Source organism: Anabrus simplex, chromosome 8 (genome assembly GCF_040414725.1).
Source record: "Anabrus simplex isolate iqAnaSimp1 chromosome 8, ASM4041472v1, whole genome shotgun sequence".
Taxonomy (NCBI): domain Eukaryota; kingdom Metazoa; phylum Arthropoda; class Insecta; order Orthoptera; family Tettigoniidae; genus Anabrus; species Anabrus simplex.
Window position 1 is genome coordinate 124,727,554 of NC_090272.1, and position 21,032 is coordinate 124,748,585.

Genomic DNA, 21,032 nt, shown 5'->3' on the forward strand with positions numbered 1-21,032 from the left:
TTAGCCACTCAAGCTTCAGAGGACTATAACTTGCTCTTTACGGAGTGGGATCTCCACAACGCCTTAGCGTTTTGCAAGGACATGTCTCCCAGACCAGATAATGTCCATAACCGGATGTTGAAACACCTTGGTGAGGATAGTCTTTTATATCTCCTTCATGTGTTCAACTGAATCTGGGTTGAGGGTAAGTTTCTATTACAGTGGCGGTAGTGCATAGTAATTCCTGTCCTCAAGCCTGACAAAAATCCTAAGTATGCAGGAAGTTACAGACCTATTTGTCTTACAAACTGTTTGTGTAAGCTTTTCAATTGGATGGTGAATCGCCGACTTGTGTGGTGCCTGGAGAAACGAGGACTTTTGTCCGAATACCAGTGTGGCTTTCAAGCCGCTTGCTTGCCACTGACCACTTGGTACACCTGGAGAGTTCTATTCAGGACGCTTTTCTCCGAAAACATCATTTCGTGGCTGTTTTCTTTGACTTAGAAAAGGCATATGACACCACATGGCGATATGGCATCCTTTCAGTCCTGCATCAATTGAATTTCCGAGGTAACTTGCCGGTATATATTGCGAATTTTTTGTCCCTCCATATGTTCCGTGTCTGAGTAGGAAGGGCATATTCGCAATACCATGTTCAGGAAAATGGAGTCCCACAGGGATTGGTTCTTAGTGTCACTCTGTTCGCGATTGTCATAAACGGTATTGTCGCTGCTGCCGGTTCAGCATTAATATCGTCGCTATATGTAGACGATTTTGCTCTGCATTATAGCTCACAAAATATGGCTGTTGCTGAGCGACAATTACAGCTCGCTATTAGAAGAGTGGAACAATGGACCTTAGAACATGGCTTTTGGTTTTCAACCGCAAAGCCCTCTGTTGTACACTTTTGCCGTCAGCGCACTCTTCACGTGGATCCTGAGCTTTTCTTAGGGAATGTCGCTCTACCTGTAGTTGACACCGATTTCTTGGGCTCCTTTTTGATAGAAAATTGTCGTGGGAACCGCACTTGCGGCAGTTAAAAACGAAATGGTCTAAGAAGCTTAATATCTTGCAGTTTCTTAACGGCTCTACGTGAGGGACAGACCACACGGTGCGCTACAGTTTATATACGGCACACATTTTATCCAGGTTAGACTACGCAGTGCAGCATATGGATCAGCAAGGCGAACCGTCCTAGCCCAACTGAATAGCATTCACCACAGCGGAGTTAGGTTGGCAACGGGAGCTTTTTTACAAGCCCCATTGCTAGCCTGCTCGCTGAATCTGGTGTGCCGGCTTTACACCTGAGGCACCATCAAATGCTTCACAGCCTATGCTGCAAATTTGTGACAGATGCCACTTCACCCGAGCTATCCTTGTATATTCCACAATGGAAACCGTCAGTTGTCCGCTGCTTACCCTCGAGCAGCGCGGCCGTTTGGAATACGCTTGTATAGCAGTCACAGATTATTTAATGTACCTTCAGTTCCTTGTCTTGTCAGACGACATAGGGTACCTCCGTGGACAATACGACGACCCGAAGTCATTCTTGATTTGCACACCGGCCCGAAGGACAACATGGACCCCCTCCGTTTATTGGAGTCCCTTCCTGTCCATTGTTGGCCGGTATCTCGATTCGGTCGTTTTCACAGATGGTTCGAGGGCAGAAGCGGGAGCAGGTTGTGCGTTAGTTTTTGTCAACAGCAGGTTTCTTTTTTCTCTACCAAAAATCCGTAGTGTGTACACAGCAGAGCTCAATGCTATCTGTGAAGCCTTACGGTACACACTGTCCAATGAGCGCCGGCAATTTCTGCTTTGTACCTACTCCTTGAGCGCGCTACAATCTGTAATTATATGTTTCCCTCGGCATCCTCGGGTGCAGCGGATCCAGAACCTGCTGGCCAGGTATTCGGATGCCGGCACCAGAATTTCGTTTATGTGGCTCCCAAGCCACATAGGTGTAGAAGGAAACGAGTTACCTGACGAGGCTGCCATGGTGGCTGCTGCCTTGCCCTCGTTGCTTGGCATGATTCCTGCCAGTGACATTCACTCTCAGCAGAGACATCTGGTTGTGTCCCATTGGGAGATGGAATGGCAGGCCACCCCCCTCCCAAATGAGCTGGAGAGCGATAAAAGGAACTACGAAGGTATGGAGGACTTCGCTTTGGGCTTTTTGGAGAAAAGCTGTAGTATTATGTCGTCTGCGGATTGGTCATGGCATAGTAACGCACTCCTACCTACTGACGTGTGAACGCCCCCTGGTGTATACTTTTAGCAGTCGTCTAACCGTGGTACACATCCTTATGGAGTGCGTGGACCTGGCCGATCTTCGCCGTCGTCTAGAACTCAATTCCCTCGTCCTACGAGATAACGGAGCAGTCAGCAGACCTCATCATCCGTTTTATGAGGGATTGTGGCCTTTTTTTTATCGTGTGTAGAAGTGTATCTTGTATTAGTGTAATTTTGTTAACGTGCTTTTATCTCTTTGACTCTATTTTAGTTTGTGTTTGTGTATTTTCATGTGTTATTTTAACTTTTAACTTGAATGATACATATCTCAGTACTTCAAGGCAATGCCTTATTCCAATATTATCAATATTTTCTATATTTATTAGAAAATAAGACATTGTGCATTAGATCCACTGATTATTTTAATCCTCATTTTTCATCATCATTTATTTTAAATTCTAGTCAGTGGATATATTTTAAAATTACTAGCCTGTTGGTTACATCTTGTACCATTAGGGCCCGATGACCTAGCTGTTAGGCCCCTTTAAACAACAAGCATCATCATCATCATCAGTTTGGCTACTGACTTTCCAGTTGGATGACTAAAGTTCGAATCCTGCTGGATTCTTCATTAGAATTTTCACCTGAAAAAATGATGTGGTGTCAGGATGACTATCCAGCCTTAAACCCCGGGCCAAAAAAAGAATGAGCTAGGATGGCTCAACTGACAATAGAAGTAACTGGGATAAGTTGTAGAAAGATGTTGGAAAATATTCTTTAAACTATCATTTTCATACAATTCATTAAATTCCTGTAGAGTCAAGATACCAGTTGATACGGAGGAGGAGTGGGTATCTTAGGTATATTCTGAGTTGTGGTCCTCCTTGTGCTCAAGTGGCTAGGAATATCCAATCCATCGGCGATCCTTGAACCATCACAATGAAACATTCTTACTGAGACTGTGTATAAATAAGACTACCATCCTACTTAACAGAAATTTACTGAGCATGCTCACATACATTTCAGACTGGTTCTCCTGCTGGTTGGAAACAGTGCCAAACAGCAGAGACGGTAGCTAAGACATTTATCTCATGTTTTCAAGATTTATACCCTAGACAGCTGCAGCCAGCTTGTACAGATCTCTATCTTGTAAACAACCGAATGCAGAAGTTCTTTGATGTTGAAATCAGTGGACAAATTAAAAGGAATGTTTGAAATCAGTCCTCATGCTCAAGGAACACACTTGAAGTGAGCTTCGTGATACATACCATATCAAGCAGTCTAACTGTTCAGCACTATCTCCTATACTTGTAGCATCCAAGTGTCCTCTTAGAAACATCAGGTCAGGTTGAACAGTTCACACTCCAAAGAACTAATTATAGCAATTCTGTGTTGTAGTCATGAAAAACTTGTTCATGCAATGCAATATATATATATTTTTTGTTCTCCTTTGTCATCATTTGCAGTGGTGGTGTGTTGTTGATCAAAGTTGTGAATGAAGAAGTGAGCTACATGAAGTAAGAGTATAAAATGGTATTTGAAAGATACCTAGCTATAAAACCTCCTTTAACAAAAATATTTATCGTTATATTTGTTGTAACAACAAAGACGCACACACGCGATGCTGTCAGTTGTGTACACTGTTTTATTTATAATTTATGTACACCTTATACACTCACTAATAAACTGCCGTCTTGAACAAAACACTGCTACGAAGAAGAAGAAGAAGAAGAAGAAGAAGAAGAAGAAGAAGAAGAAGAAGAAGAAGAAGAAGAAGAAGAAGAAGAAGAAGAAGAAGAAGAAGAAGAAGAAGAAGAAGAAGAAGAAGAAGAAGAAGAAGAAGAAGAAGAAGAAGAAGAAGAAGAAGAAGAAGAAGAAGAAGAAGAAGAAGAAGAAGAAGAAGAAGAAGAAGAAGAAGAAGAAGAAGAAGAAGAAGAAGAAGAAGAAGAAGAAGAAGAAGAAGAAGAAGAAGAAGAAGAAGAAGAAGAAGAAGAAGAAGAAGAAGAAGAAGAAGAAGAAGAAGAAGAAGAAGAAGAAGAAGAAGAAGAAGAAGAAGAAGAAGAAGAAGAAGAAGAAGAAGAAGAAGAAGAAGAAGAAGAAGAAGAAGAAGAAGACTGCCACAATAGCTTGTCAATGTACTACCAACGCAACAAAATCACAACATGAAATCACATACTCGATTAATGACTTGCACTCACAACTCTCGCTAAAGCAACTCTCACTACAAGTCCCAAGGCTACCTCTTTATATACATTTCCTGGCCAGACTTCTAGTTAAGTATGACACATGTTTTCTTGTAATTTCTAGAGTCTCCAAAAACCTATTTACAATTAATGGAATATTTGTAACTCTCTAGTGCTGAAGGTACATTGTTTTGGACTATTACCCTGTGTTGCACAACATTACATTGGATTTATACATCATATTAACAGGAAATAATAAATTGTATACTATGAATTACCTATTCTTACATTAAATAAACTCATATACATACAGCAGATGTGTCATGACATAACCTCACGTTTTGTTACAACCATGATTTATATCAAATAAAGTCCATACATAACTACGTAAATAATAATAATGATAATAATAATCGAGATCGATATTTTCATTATTTATTTATGGGTTAGAGAATTGTTTCCAAGTTATAATAATCCATTACACTTGCATCATATTTCTACAGATCAATGTGAGGCTGAGTCAAGTTTATATTTTCCTAGTTAACTATTAATTCTGGAGTTCTGTTTTTCTTTTCACTATTATTTCTAGTTCAGTACAGTGAAACCTCAATTTTCTGAGAAAAACGTACAACACGGGAAAACGGAAAATCTGGGAACGAATGAACCATCAACAATTTGGCTAAACATCACAAAAATAAAATATGTATACTTATAATCTTACAGACATTCCTGAACCAAACCAACTACAGCCCCAATGGGTCTACCGCCTACCAAGCGACCATTGCTCGGTCTGAAGGCTTGCAGATTGTGATGTGACGCGTGGTCAGTGTAATGAATCCTCTCAGCCATTATTCCTGGCTCTCTAGACCGAGGTTGCCATCTCACCATTAAATAACTCCTCAATTAAAGGTAATCGTAGAATAAGTGAACCTGGATTCAGCCCTCATATCCAGGTAAAAATGCCTGACCTGGCCGGGAATCGAACCCGGGCCCTCTGGGTGAGAGGCAGGCAAGTTAGACCAAGGGGCCGTCTTCAGACATTAATTACCAGTACGCAACTTAAAAATCTCAAAACTTTACATTCAGTTTTACTGTGGGAAACTTCGTCAGTTTCCTCTGAAAACTCCTTTGAGTTCAGCAACTTTGATCAGCCAAACTCTTCGAAAAATCTAATACCTGTAACGCCAAGCCAAACAACATTCGACCACAAGTAGTTTTTAATTCTCTAATTTAATAAAATAAAGCACATTAGATACAACAGCACCCAACATGATGGTAAAATCCCCCTTTTTTTAATGTTCCATTGTAATTTCGTCATTGGTATACTGTTCGTAGTCAGTTGATGGAAATCTTGTATCGCATAATTAGGCCTACATTGACTCTTAAAGGTTATGTTGAACTCGAGAGTATGGTTTTGAATGTAAGTATCGATTCTCAAGTTCTCAAATGCATTTTATTCAATTCTGCTCGTCACTAATCACAATCAAATTGGAAAGAGAAAAAATATCATTAAGACTTCAGAAATTATGGTTATTTGCGACCTTGAGCTAGGTACGAGTGCGAAATGATACAAAGTTTTTAAATGTAATGTGCGCAAATAAAATGACTGCTCTTTTTAAAACATTGTAACACAAAAACATGAAATTCCCGGTCTTATATTAGGACCAAAACAGTAATAGGTAATCCCAAAACCTCCCATGGACTTATGTATGTAAGGTGTAACATCTGTTCTGGTCTCGATAACATAATCGTATACGATAACATTAAAATACTAAATTTGTGTTACTTAAGCCCATACAGTGCCCCAAGGGAAGTGCCGAAAACCCGTTCGGCGATACACTCGAAAAAAGTAAAAAGTAAAAAAATAAACATCTAATCCTGGACATAATGTAGATGTTTTGCAAGTATGAACATTTGACGAAACTTGTTCCATCTTCAAACAGAGCTGTTGAAATGCGCTCCGTCTCCTTCCAATTGTTGTGGACACTCTTTGCTTTTGATTTACGAGGATTCTCTAAACAATACCACCCGAATGTGATGCTAAGATGGTCCCTTATGCAAGTTCACTGCCGATCGGGTACAGTACTTCCTCAAATTACCACAATGATGGGACGTTAACACTAAGATCCGTAAGTATGCCATAGCCGCCCTTTCATGGGATATAGATTCTTGAAAAACGTGTGATCAAGGATTTATCATTGATGGGACTGAAATTTCTGGACGGTTGATCCAGGAAATCGTTTCTTCGAAGAACGGATAATGCGGGATTTTTACAATGTGATTTAATTAGGATGCTTGCGGGACCACATAATTTGAACGAATAATACAGGGAAATGTAGTTTCCAGGAACGTATGATCGAGGTTCTACTGTAATTCATTGAAGGATTTTTAATACCTTACCTAATTTACACCATAATAAAATGTTTATTACTGAAAAATTTCAACTTTTCATGTGCGGTTCAATTTGTACAGTGCGAGTGCTTCTGGGTCTCATAGGTGTGAGCGCCCTGAGGTTGGACACTGGCTAGGTAGCGACTCAAGGCTATGTGTCCCAGTGACTTATCCTCTTTGTACCGGATGAGTTGGTCGTGCGGTTAGGGGCGCGCAGCTGTGAGCTCGCATCTGGGAGATAGTGGGTTTGAATCCCACTGTCGGCAGCCCTGAAGATGGTTTTCCATGGTTTCCCATTTTCACACCAGGTAAACGCTGGGGCTGTACCTTAATTAAGGCCACGACTGCTTCCTTCCCATTCCTAGGCCTTTCCTGTCCCATCGGCGCCATAAGACCTGTCTGTGTCGGTGCAACGTAAAGCAAATAGCAAAAATAAAAATTAAAAAAAAAGGCATCCTCTTTGTCATTGTTCTTTTTTTTTGGAACATATTCTTCTGAATATAGAACAAATATTATGCTTTAAAAAATGCACATGGTAATTTTGGTCCAACAGTAAACAGGTGATGTGTCAAATTTTAAATGATAATTTTTCACTACACGTCCCCTCACTAAAAATAGTACCAAAAAATGCCATGAGTTTGATGTCACTCTGTAATCTCTGTCCCGATTCCTGATGTAGTTGTATTTTGGATAGTTTTTTAGATGTATAAATATTGGTGTACTTTACAATGTCATCAATCAAGGCAGATGTCAGTAATGAGCTTGTAGAGTGTGTCCCTTTGGGTACAAAAAGATCTTCACTATATTTTTTTTATTTTGTTTTTGCATTCATATTAGTAACAGCTTCACTACACCATAAACTAATATTTTCCTTTCCTACATAGAACCTCATATTATTACCTTCGATGTCTTCACTTGCCTCTCCAACGGAACCCGACTTCTGAGAACATGGGGAAATACCTTATAATGTCGTGTTTTATCCCTTTGCATTAGGACTTTGCTTAGTAGTATAGAAATTCATTCTGCAATATAAAATACAATAACATGTTTTTATTGTGCATTCTTTTGCATTTTTTGCTGATTTGGGAATTATCAGTCATTATTTCAACTTTCAAGAAGGTTTAGGTCATCTAAAATGCATGCATTCTTTATTGTCAGACTGATAAAAGTCCACAAGTGACAACATTAAAAAACATTTTTCTTACATATGGTTAAATTTGATAAATATCTTTCATGACCAGACAAACTGACTGGAAGTTGTTAGTGACTAAAAAAGGGTAAGGAATACAGGAACACAATACAAAACTCTGATAATTAGGAGAAATATGTCTCAGGCACAAAGAATGCACCAGCCTTCGCTCCCATCTCTACAGCCAGTCATTAGACTATATAGTATGGTCCTGCAGTCATTTACCCCCATGTACCTCAAGGTCAAGAACAAATGGAAACAAGAAGGGATTGGAAACAACAGTTACAAAACTTTCAATTTAAAATATAAAAAACTGAAATAATATTTTTGCATAATCCAATGGGTTTAATTAAGCATTTGACATAGAAACTAGTTTAATGTAATAATATGTAGTAGGGTCTTTTGTACAAAATATGTAAAAATATGTAGCATTAAAATTAGATATAATGATCCTACTAGCCTAATTCGTAAACATTTTAAGTTTTCAGCAAAAAATATATAATTACATAAAAATCCGGACTCTAGTCACAAGGATTGTCCAGTATTTCCTCATCCGTCTTTTCACATCTGATAACTCTTGGAGAGTCTGCAGAATCTGACCAGGATTTGATAATTCTCAAATGGAAGGGTCCACCTGTTCAACACTTTAACTCATATATTGTGTTATATATTAGGAGGAATACATGTTTTCCTTGAAAGATAGGCATAAGATTACAAGAACAATACTTAGCACCTTTACGTATTTGGTTTTTTAAGGGGTAATGTCTGTAGGTTAAATTTTACCTTGAACATCAACTTGCAGTCTATGCATACACATACTGGAATTCAATATTGTAAGGATAATCTTAAAATGATGTGGATGATAAAGCCTTTAAATTGTATCTTGAGCCCCAAGCTTACAGTCTATATCAGAGGTACTCAGCTGGGCACCCGGTGTGCCCAGGCTGGCCTGATGTAAATGTGGATAGCCTACGTAGCAAACATACGTCGCAGTGAAACGAGAGAGTGGACACACTTTGCAGGGAAGGGAGCAGTGACATTCGATTATGATTACGAAGCTCTCCTCCGCCACTTAGCGAAATGCTGATTATGGTACAGCACTAAAAAAAAAACACGCTTTAATCGCAAGAAAACCTACTTTTTCAAGATATTCTGGTTTGATTTATACTGTGCTTAATATAACAGTCAGTTTTATTTTCTTACATGTATATATCCAAATAAAATATACATGTTATAATTTCTGTGTTACAATTTACAAAGGTACAGGGTTTAAGCGTACAAGCTACGCTTTACAATTCCTTTGATGGGAATGACAGTACAGTAGAAGCCCACTATAGCAGTGAGCATGGCATATAGTGAGAACTTCGTTGTAACGATGGCTTTTTTCTGTCCCTTGAAAATTCCTACATGAAACTGTATTATTCTTCGGTCTATCACTGATAAATCCATTATTACGAGCGATTAAACGTAATTTATTTTTTGGGTTATAGATATTTATGCACTCTAGCTATTATATTGAATGCGAACGATCATCTTTGATATATCAAAAAAGGCTTTCACGGCCGCAGATCTTATAATCACAGCAATAGAACCAGCTTTTGGGTGGTTAGGCCGTGTGCATAATGCAGAGTTTCGTCCAGACGTGCCATTTGGACTCATCATCCAGCTGATGAGTCCAAATGGCACGTCTGGACGAAACTCTGCATTATGCACACGGCCTAACCACCCAAAAGCTGGTTCTATTGCTGTGATTATAAGATCTTTGATATAGTTTTCGCGCTGTGTGCATTAGCGAATTCTCTCGTCGACATTCAAACTCGAAGGGGATGCCGGAGTCGATTAGTAATATTCATTGACTGGTGTTCTGTAAACACAATTTGAAAATGAAAGAGAATATGTTTCTGTATTAGATGCATAAATAACATGGCCGATAGTAGTATTTAACTCTTTAGAAATAGAAGGTGAAATAAACGATCACTTAATTTAATGTTATGTACTGAAATTAAGTAAGAATGTGATACACCTCAAAATATGGCACAGGGTGGATGACTCATTTTAGAGGTTAGTTTATTCAGTAAACACTCGTTTTGATGTTTCTGCAGGGTACAAGAATTGTCCAACAGGGTTATGTAAACACTTGATATGTTTTTTCCCCGACATGCCTGTTACTTTACGTCGTGTATGTACGGGTACAGTGAAAGATATAGACTATCTACTGTTTCTAAAGATGAGGGTATTAAGTCATGGAAAAGACGAGGGAACAAATACGAAAATCTTTTCTGCTGGGGCTTATTAAATCCTGGTAACAAGAGTGTATTAAAAGGTGTGTAAAACACCAAACAACAAATATAAAAACATTTTCATTGGGGTCCATAAACTTATCAGCGCATTTTTCAGATTTCTATTTAAAAAAAGTAAAATTCCTGTTATTCATTCAGCAGGAAGTAATATATTTGCTTAATTCCAGTTGTTTACTGCTTGATTTTCCACAGTGTTGTAGTGTTGTGTGACTTTCCGAGTTCACTGAATTTCTTAAAATAGTATTTAAAACTTATCAAGCGTCTGATGTTAATAGCTAGCCTCTGAATGGCTAGGGATTTTCATCACGAATGGCGACATCGATGTTTACTATCCAAGATGATAATGGCGTGTGGCCTCTGGGGAGGCCTATTGCAGGTCTTTCAATTTGACGCCGTATAGGCATCTATGAGGATGGGGCCCTACCTATGAATTCTAATGATGAAGACGGCACACACACCCAGTCTCTGAGCCGTTGGAATGAACCGATTAAGGTTAAAATCCCCAATCTGGCCGGGAATCAAACCGGAAACCCTCAGGACCAAATTCCAGCTTGCTAATGATTTAGCCATGGAGCCAGACACTATTCAGGATTAAAGTACAACAACACTGTAAATGCATCTACCAAATAGATGTACAGTATGGCTTCAAATAAGTAACCTAACTGATGTTATTCCTGGTAAGCATGATTGGATTGTTGGTGAGTTTATCAGATAATTTAAACCCAAGCAACCACAAGCCGCAGCTTAATCACCTTAACTCCGCATTATATTAAAGTGTTTCTGAAACACCTCTTAAAATTTAATGGTGAAAATTGTAATTCATTATGTACATTAAAAATATATTTGAGGTTATAGGCCTGACTCTTTATTGTATACCGTCAAAATACATAAACTGCAATGAACATAAATAACTTATTTCTTACAACATAAATTGAAAAGGATGTGGATTTCTGCCCTATTTCTATAATTATTTTCTGCCTTTGTTTCAAACTCGGGTATCGCTGCAGTGATTGAGAGAGACTGGGAGAACTTCTCCCAACCTTCCTGGCCTGTGATGTAACCACGTCACTGTGCTTGATTAGCATATGCTCATCTCCTACCTACCCGCCATCTTATAGTGCTGTATGCCTGTGGGACGGAATGCCCAGCGTGAGCATCTCTGGTCTATATGAATACACACTTAGAATTTAAATCTTATAAAATATCATCCAGTCAGATACCGTTAAGAGGATTTATAGCAAATCAAGTTTAGGAATTGACTATGGTGTTTAAAATCTTTAAAATGAGTAAAATGTTGAAGGGGAAATTCCTTCCAATGACAATTGCGTTTTTTTGGAACGTGTTGTAATCTGCCGAAAGTTCCAGTGGGTTGAGTTTTCTCACTGTATTCTCCTGATAGGCAATATGTGTATCCTGGGTGTGGGACTCGTGTATTCCTACTGATATATAATGCAATATATGAGATAAAGTGTTAAACAGGTGGACCCTTTCATTTGAGAATTGGATAGCGTAAACACGGATATGGAAACAATAAAATTCATCAATTGTTGCAGGATTTGATAATCGTTCTCTGTAAAGATGGAACAGTGTTATTCATTTCAAACATGAATTTAATTTTTTAAAATGTTTACCTCGAATTCTCCTCTTCTTACCCCCATCCTTGCCCCACCACCAATATACAGTACTTTTCATCCAAACAGTAAACTGATCAGAACCAAAATACCGAGGAAAAAGGAATTAGTAAGTAAAAAATATCTACCTACATTGTTGCTTGCACTGTGGTTTGTAGAATAATTCTGGTTTTGCAGCAACTTCCGGACTGCACTTAACGTCCACTCTTGAGGTCACTAAAATTCACACTGAACGCTGTAAATATAGAGATTCACTGATTTCGCGATCCGCCGGCCCACATTGTAGTTGAGGATTAGCAGTGGCTGCCGTTGGTCTCCCTCCCTCTGTGAAGCAGCCGTATCAAAAAATTAAAATGTGCGGTCCGAATGTTGCATACACAAGTACCTGGATGTTTGGTAGACTCGTAATAAAAGTTTGTTATAATATTGTTGGAGTGAATCTGTTAATGTTTTGCATTGTCATTGAGTACACTGAATTTGCAGGTATGTTGTTTATTGTTTTTCACCTTTACATAATGTCTAAGAAGTGGAAGCAAATAATGATAACCCTTCAACTGTAATTAGAGAATGAGTTAATTTATCTAATAATTGGGCTTTTCTACAAAAGTTTTTATTTTTATTTTTCATATAAATTTATTCTTTATTGAAGAAAACAATGAAGCTAGGCTATCAGACGTCCTCCTTATAAAATAATGGCAAAATATTGTCTCAAGAAAATGCTGTGCAAATAAAGTTCAGAAGGAATCTCAGACTTTACAATCCACTGTACAATAGTACTGTACTTGAGAATAATAATTTTTGTACATTTTGATTTTATTCTAGCACATTCATTTGACATACTGATTCTGTAAATTATACTCCACATGGCCTTACTTCTAAATTGAAGTTTCACAAAGACAAATGAGCATCACCTTTCCTTTGTTGCCAGCGTGCTACTCCCACGAGAACAGCTTATGCAATATGACCGTGGTAAACAGCCCTTGTAAAATGTAATACCATGCTCAGAAAAACTAATGAATATGGATTGAAAACAAATTCACAAAAACTACACTTACTTACAACATCTGCACTAATGAGAGAATATATTATTAACAATAAAAGAGAATGTGGAAATAAAACATCACCTACTGCTAATGGCTGGCACAGGAATGAGGTTATGGCCTACAAAGGGAACACTCCACTGATCTCAGAATCACTGGAACCCTCTAACAATGAATCACTGTCACTATCACTAGCTCCCAAACATATTATGAAACTTTCAACGGAATTCTCCTCTACATCTTCATTTTCCCACGCCTTATGTATTAATCTGTTTGTACTGCACACAACTTTCCTCCAGTCATCGGCACTGACATTCACCACAGCTTCGGCTAACAGGTTTTCCACCTTGGGTACAGTAAACTGCATATTTTTGGTTGCAACATAATCCTTAATCTGAGCCCAAATTTTCTCTGTTGCATTGAAATGGTAATGATAAGGTGGAAGTCGAATAACTTTATGACCATGACGTCTTGCAATTTTGTCCACAACATACACTGGAAATTGTGGCTTGTTTTCTTTCACAAGCCGCAACAATTCACCTTTCTTCATATCGTCCCGCACAGGAATTTTGTGCCTCCTTAACCACTCGGCAAGATCGACTTGCTGCCATTGTCGGAGCTTTGTCCTGAATTACGGAATGGTAGGGGGCGTTGTCCATTATTATCGTTCAATTTTCAGACAAATTATTCATTAACGTGTATTCAAACCAGTTCTGAAAATTAACACTGTACATCACCTTGTGGTAATCGCCAGTCTTTTTAGACCTCGGTACATATAAACACTTAGGTACAAATCCATTTGCGGTACCGGCACGTAGCACAATTCTTCTCCCCCCCTTTTCAATGGGCACTGCCATTGTACCTTCTACAGAATCATCTGTCCAGCTCTTCCCTATGGTATGGTTTGCATTGATCCATGTTTTATCTAACCACACAATCGAATCAAAATTTTCCTTCTTAACTTCCCTTAAAAACCGGCAGCGCTACATCACAGTATCACTTCTCTACATCAATACTCACCGGCCATTTAATTTCTTGTAACCGAATCCCAGTTCTTTTACACAACATTCAGTGAAGTCTTGCTCCCCTTAAATAGTTCGCTTTCCCTCAGAGACTCGCGCAGTTTCGCAAGAGTAGGGTGGTATTTTCTGCGGTAGTAGTCATAAATATGCCGACAAATGGCATCTTTCTGGAAACTGTCCAAGTTTATGACTGGTTTGGCCCAATTCCTTTTCTTACCCAGCGTTTCAAACTTAGAGGACACGTTGGACACACTTTCATAGGCCTGGCTTCTCAAGGGTGTGCCTTGTCCCACACCTCTCGATTTCTTGCCACTTGTTTTTCCCGAACTACACTGAGACATGGTAAACACTGCGAGCCAAGTACACTAACTAATACACGAACATAAATAAAACTACAGCTATTTTTGTACTCTGAACAATTAAACCTGTATTGTACTAACTTATGCTATGCTGAACTGTAAACTACGCTATACTGTACTATACTAGAGAGATAAAGACTAATATGAAAAGGAAAACACACTAATTACTGAAGAAAAATGCAAAAGATCGCAAAGTGTACCGAATACCATACACGTTGAGCGAGATAGGTTAACCACGTTGTGAATGTAAATATTAGAGTTGGCAACTAGGTTTCAAGATCACGCTCTGCCGATATAAATTGATAAGAATGGCCGCTTGGGATTGGTTGGATGTCTGTGTTTCAGGGTATAACCACTAGACAGAGCCAAAATCTGCCAAAATGTCAATTTAGAAGTAAAGCCGTGAAGAGTATAGTATTATAATTACAATACAGACAACCAAAACATTAATTTTAATCTGAACTACTGTATGAGTTATTTTCTACCTTTTGAGACCAAAAAGCACCATTTACTTACGTTATGAAATTTTAGTTATTCAAAATTGTGTAACTCCCCTTGATATCGGTTAATGCAGGTTTTACTTTATATACAGATACTTGTCTTTATGTTTAAGGGATTGTAGGTTAATATTTATGGCTACAACTCTATAGTTTTTATAGAATTTTATTATTACCACAGTATAATATATTGTAATTTTTGTCATTTAACTCTTGACCATCGTATATTTCTTGCTTCCTATACATTCCAGATTCGTCTTGCTTCATCTGAAACTGAAGATGATCCTAACATTACTCTACCTGTAGAAGAATTTGAAGGCTGCAAGTTTATAGTTACTCGAGGAGATTACTCTGGGCTTTTAAAGCTTGTTGTGGATAGTTTAAAAAAAGCCAAGGTAAGCTAAAGAAGGTATTAGAAGATTTGCAAAATTGCTTCTTTTTTCTTGTACCATTCCAAGCAGGAATTGTTGAATTATTGTTTGTTTTAGTATGCACCTTAGCCAGTGGTTTAGTTGGACCGGAACGGGCTGAACGCCGCTCCGGAAAATATTTTCCCGCTTTAGAATAACATAAAATGTTTACATTCAGTAAGAAAATCTTGTAATCTATACATAGCGCTGAAACGTCATGGGTGTACTCTAGCAGACTTATATCGAACCTTACGGTTTTATGTTCATAAGATACGGTTGGTTTTACACTCCCGGGCGGTTTTCTGATTCTCTAAGGTTGGCTACACTGCTACTTGATTCGGAGAGCGGGAAGTGAGCACAACAACTTTCTTCCATTCATTATGTTTGTGTCGAATAGAAGTTTTATTTTATGTATTGTTCAATTTGTTGCTGTGAAGCAGATATTATGGAATCTCTCTGCAGTTAATGAACATCAGTAGCCCCGTAGTACCTTCCAAGTTTTCCAGCGGCTGTGAAAGTGAGTTGTGAGTGTGACCATGAGTTTACTTAAGCGGCTGGGTTCAAAAGAACGTGCTGGGGATGAACATGAAGAATCAAAGAACACTAAAAAGATGTGTGATGGCTCAAGTAAAAATGAAACTGAATGGATTTCCGAGAACATTAGTTGCTGAAACGTGTGATGCAGATTCAAGGGAGAATCTAGGTTATGGTTCTATACCTTCTACCATCGACTGTGAAATTCAAGGACCCAGCTACCGAAAACAAGATTTTCCAGACTGTTGGAACGAATCTCAGTACTGTTATTTTTTGTCAGTGAACAAGTGATTATTTGTAGAAAATAACAATTTATGCTGCAATCTATGTAAAGAGGAAAGTAAATTAGGATTAGGAGTTTCTAAAGGGGCAGGACTTAAGCTAATGAAAGTATGGGTAGAATGCAAGGTTCATCCCAACAGAAATAATATTAATCAACAAAAAACAAGCCTTCAGAAGAAATATTTGAGCACAAAAATTCAGAATCTCACAAAAAAGCTATGTTACAACAGTCAGAATCTAATAAAAAGATATTTGAAAGTTGCTTGGACACTATGAATGTCAAACACCTAGAAACCACGATTCAAGTATTTCGAACAGCATACTCAATTGCAAAAAGAAATAGACCCTTTGTAGACCTACAGGCTTAAGTTTAACTTCAGCAATTAAATGGTTTAGATATGGGATGAGTTCTTCATACAAATTTTTGTTGTGCTAATATTATTGAACACATTTCACAGGAAATGAGAAATAAAATAGCAAAATCTATAACAGAAAATCAGAGGAGAATCAGTGTTATGATTGAAGAATCAACAACGATTAGTGTAAAATCTGTTTTAGTATTGTGTTTGAGATGTGCTCTATCAGATAATTCTGAAGTTGTTTCCTTTTTCTGGGACTTGATAGAACTGGAATCAACTACAGCAGATGTTATTACATGAGAGATATTGAAGAATCTTTATTCATATGAGATGAATGAAAACTTTCTGGCAGAACATTTAGTTGGTCTAGCATGTGATGGGGCCTCTGTAATGTTAGGTAGAAAAAAAGGAATTGGAGCACAGTTTTTGAAGTTATTTCCAGATATAGTAATCTCGTACTGTTTAAATCATCGCTTGGAATTGGCTGTTGCTGATACAAGAAATGAAGTTACAGGTGGTAACCATTTCCGTTCTTTCTTTGACAAATTGTATTCTTTATACAGCATGTCTCCCAAACATCAAAGGGCAACATTTGTGCTGCTTCACTGGAACAAAGAGTTAAGAAGATTGGGAAAATATTTACAATTAAATGGGTAGCATCAAGCCAGAGAACTGTAAAAGCTGTCTGGGAAAACTATAGTGCACTGGTAGAATATTTTAGTGAGGCCAAAAATGACCACCATAGAGACTCCAAAGAAAGGGCAAAATTCCAAGGTCTAGAAAATATGTTAACATTTGTCATTCGAGTTGCAGAAAGGAGAGATAAGTCTGACAGAGGCTCAAAATGCAATCAACTGCACTATAAAAGTGTTTGAATCTATGTGTAACTCAGCTTCTGGAGAATACTACAGAACAGTTCTTAAAGCAGCAGAAAACAAAATGTTTAGAAACATAGCATTACATGATTCTAAAAAGGTTATAAAAATTGACAGAAAGCAGTTTTTCAGAAGTCTTGTGAACAATTTAAATAACAGGCTTATGGAAAATGTGTCCACATCATCTCATCTTGGTTCCAGCTCTAGTCAGCAGAGACATGAGAGAATGACAAAAGTTATCAGTGATTCAAAAGTACTATACAAAAATAATTGGCCCTCCACTTCTATTTTGGATATCTGTTATGGTGATGAGAGTGTTGGCAACCTTTGTGACTTTTTCCACATGTCAGACAAGAGGAGGTACATTAATGCTTTTAGAAAGTATGTCGAGACCAAGGAAATTCTAGTGGAGCTGATGCCTTTAATCAAGACTGTACAGAACATTCCCATCTCTTCAGCAGAAGCTGAAAGAGCTTTCAGTACCATGACTGAGATCCACACCGAAAAGAGAAACAGGCTGCTGGTTGCAAGATCAAGTGGACTTATTTTCATAAGCAGCGTTGGACCTCCTGTGCATATATTTAACCCACAACTATATGTCAAGTCATGGTTACGAAAGGGGAGGCGTTCTACTGATGAAACAACTTGTCGGAAACATGAGGCCGCTGATTTTGACAACCAATAAAAGTCCATTTGGAAATTGCTGAATTAATAAAGTGAGTTCCTGTAAATATTTTGCTCCAACTAAATCACTGACCTTAGCTCTTCAGATCTGTTTGTAGCATTCGATTACATATCTTTCCTATTATAAGCCGATAATACAACTTAAAGCAAAATACCGCGTTTACTCGTGCATTAGACCCCCTCGCGTATTAGCCCCCCCTGGCTTTTCGAGACGAAGAAAATGGAAAAAAAAATCTTGCATACAAGACCCCCCCCAACGTAATTTGTCAGAGAAGAACAGCGAATCCGCTTTGAAGTGGGTACAAGTCTTATTGCAGCTGTGATGACATCTCACAAATTTGTGAATAGTTTCATTCGTACGACCCTCGCAATGAAAACACATGTCAAAGTCTTGCGGTACATCTGTGTTTTGTAGTTAAAATATGTCCGCCTCCGTAGTGTAGGCCTACCGCAGCTCTGATGATGTTGCACAAATAGGTAAATAGTTTCATTTCTATCCACCTTTATTTAACTCCATATATGTTAATCCTCCTCGCGTAACATCCATCGTCCTTCAAGATTCTAGAAACAGAAGAGCTTTCTTCTAGCATCTTACTTCGCATCGACATTTATTTCAAGTTTATAAACATCTTGAGAAGACAATGTTAAGGTACTGTAATTTCAATTGTTCTCTGAATGAACAGCAGCATCGCTTGAAAACCAACCTTTTTCGATTTCCATGACCAACAACTTAAGTATTACTTTTACAACTTGTTACTTTTATACGGCGCACGGGACCTTTTTATGGATCTCTATTTTTTAACATAATGTAGCGCATCTCTGGATTCTTAAGCCTCCACGCGCAACAATTACCTTCCTTCAAGTTCCAAAAAACTGAAGAGCCTTTCCAGCATCCATTTGTTTTTACGTCTATGAATATCTTAAAAAAGACTTAACTTCATCTCAGTTGTTCTTCAAATATACAGCAGCAAATTTAAGAAGCCAGTATATGTTGAATTCCTTGACCAACAACTGAAAAATTTCCATCCCTATCAACTTTTTAATGCTATAAGGCGCACTGGTCTTTAATCGTAAATAAACGACGTGACTTTGGCTCAGCGGTTCTTCAATTGGATACCAGTATCTCAAAGGAGCCAGCATATTCTAATCTCCTTATCCAGCAACTCAAGAATTATTTTCTATAGCATCTTTTTAGTGCGCACTGGACTTTTTAATGCTATACGGCGCACTGGACTTTTTAATGCTATACGGCGCACTGGACTTCATTCATAAATAAATGACGTAACTACGGCTCAGTGGTTCTTCAATTGGCTACCTGCATCTTAAAGGAACCAGCATATTCCAGCAACTCAAGGATTCCTATCTATAACATCTTTTTAATATGCACTGGACTTACTATGAATCTCTTTCAGAGAGTTATTTTTTAACATAGTGCTGCACAATATCTCACATGGTATGTACTTTTACGAGACCGTACGTGTCTTTACATTGTTTAATTTCTTCGTTATTTGTGTTTTAATTTTGCTTTAGGCTGACGTGACCTATTACTAGGTCACGGCCAACTCGAAGTTCCGGCCTGCTACTCATGACAGTTCCATAGTGATGACGTCAGTCTTTTAGTGTAGCGATATGGAGGCATGACTCTTATTTACATGGTGGTTTCGTAGCATGTTGTTGTTATTTCAACGTTATTAGGGGTGACTGTATGTGATAACTGTATGAAAACGCATCACTAAAGGATGTATTTTCAACAATAGTATATGTTAAATACTATAGCATTCTAATTTGAGCAGCCTGATATTAGGAAGTATTGCTAGGTTATGTGATAGGTTAGGTGAACCCACTGAGCTATAATGAATTGTCTGAAATACTCTAAAGTTTATCATGATCATTATAATAATGTGTGAGTGTAGTGTGCCTGGATGTACATCCAATTACCGTTCAAATAAGGAGGTGGCTATCTCAACATTTGTGTTTCCTAGCGATAAGGAAAAGCGAGCTAAATGGATTCATGCTATACACTGAGTTAATTTTGAACCCAGTAAATATGCCTGTGTCTGTATTAAACATTTTTTCCGAAAATCACATAATTCGAGTTGATACTGCAAAACGACCAGGTGGTTCCGTTTTAAGTGTGCCTAGGGTAATGATAAAATTAACTGACGATGCTGTGCCAACTATATTCCCTGGGCAGCTGTCATATATGTCTCAACCAATATCTGCCAAACAAAAATCGCCAGAAGAAAGGAGAGAGGAACTAAACTTCAAGACATGGTGTGAAGGAGACAAGATATCAAAGTATGAGGACTTGTTGCGTAAGTTAACAACCCTAAATGTACTTGAATTCTATCAAAATTGATGTTGATAAATTTTTGTTTTACAAACTTCAAACCAGAGACATTCCGAGTATCGAGATAGCTGTTACAATTTTCAATGTATAAGTTTGCTTAAATGGTTGCAAGACACCTTCTGAAAAATATATCTGGATTTTAGGAGATAGTCTGCTGTGTACCACATGTTCAGCACTTGCGTGTTTACTGAGTCATTTGAAAGCTTTTAGTAACTCGTCTACATCAGGGGATACAGTTAACAAGTTAAAAAATATGTGCTTAACTCTAGATAACTGTATTAATGAGTTAATGAATTGCATTTGGCTATCACTAAATCAAGGGACTTAGAAATTGATTTCATTACTGCATCAGTATTTTTTTATGTAGCAGGGTATATTTCACACTGTTTATTAAGAAATGTGAAAGGATGTGCTGATTATAAAACACTTATTACTTTGTACAAAGAATTGTCAACAGTAGGACTGAATGATGATTCAAATTCATACTTGCTAAAGCTGTGCAGAGGGTGGTTGAAACAGCCTAGAGATTTTGTTTTTCAAATTGCTGTGGAGGGCTACACTTTATTTCAGACCTTGATATCTGATTTTGAAAATTCCTTTTTGTACACTGGAAGTCATAGGAAAGTTTTTACAGACCTTTTGAAAATGAAAGTTGAAGAAACTTGTAAATACTGTGATAAATGTGTGTGTGCGGTATAGTGTTCATTAGTATTGTGTC

General features: G+C 37.9%; 1 protein-coding gene across 3 annotated transcripts in view; it reads left to right on the forward strand.

The window, feature by feature from the left end:
- Positions 1-21,032, forward strand: part of DppIII (dipeptidyl peptidase 3) — a 200,010-nt gene that overhangs the window by 25,692 nt on the left and 153,286 nt on the right. For all 3 annotated transcript variants that reach the window (XM_068228838.1, XM_067152443.2, XM_068228837.1), the window contains exon 6: positions 15,072-15,215. In XM_068228838.1, the coding sequence (XP_068084939.1) occupies positions 15,072-15,215 (144 nt within the window). The remainder of the gene's footprint in view (positions 1-15,071; positions 15,216-21,032) is intronic.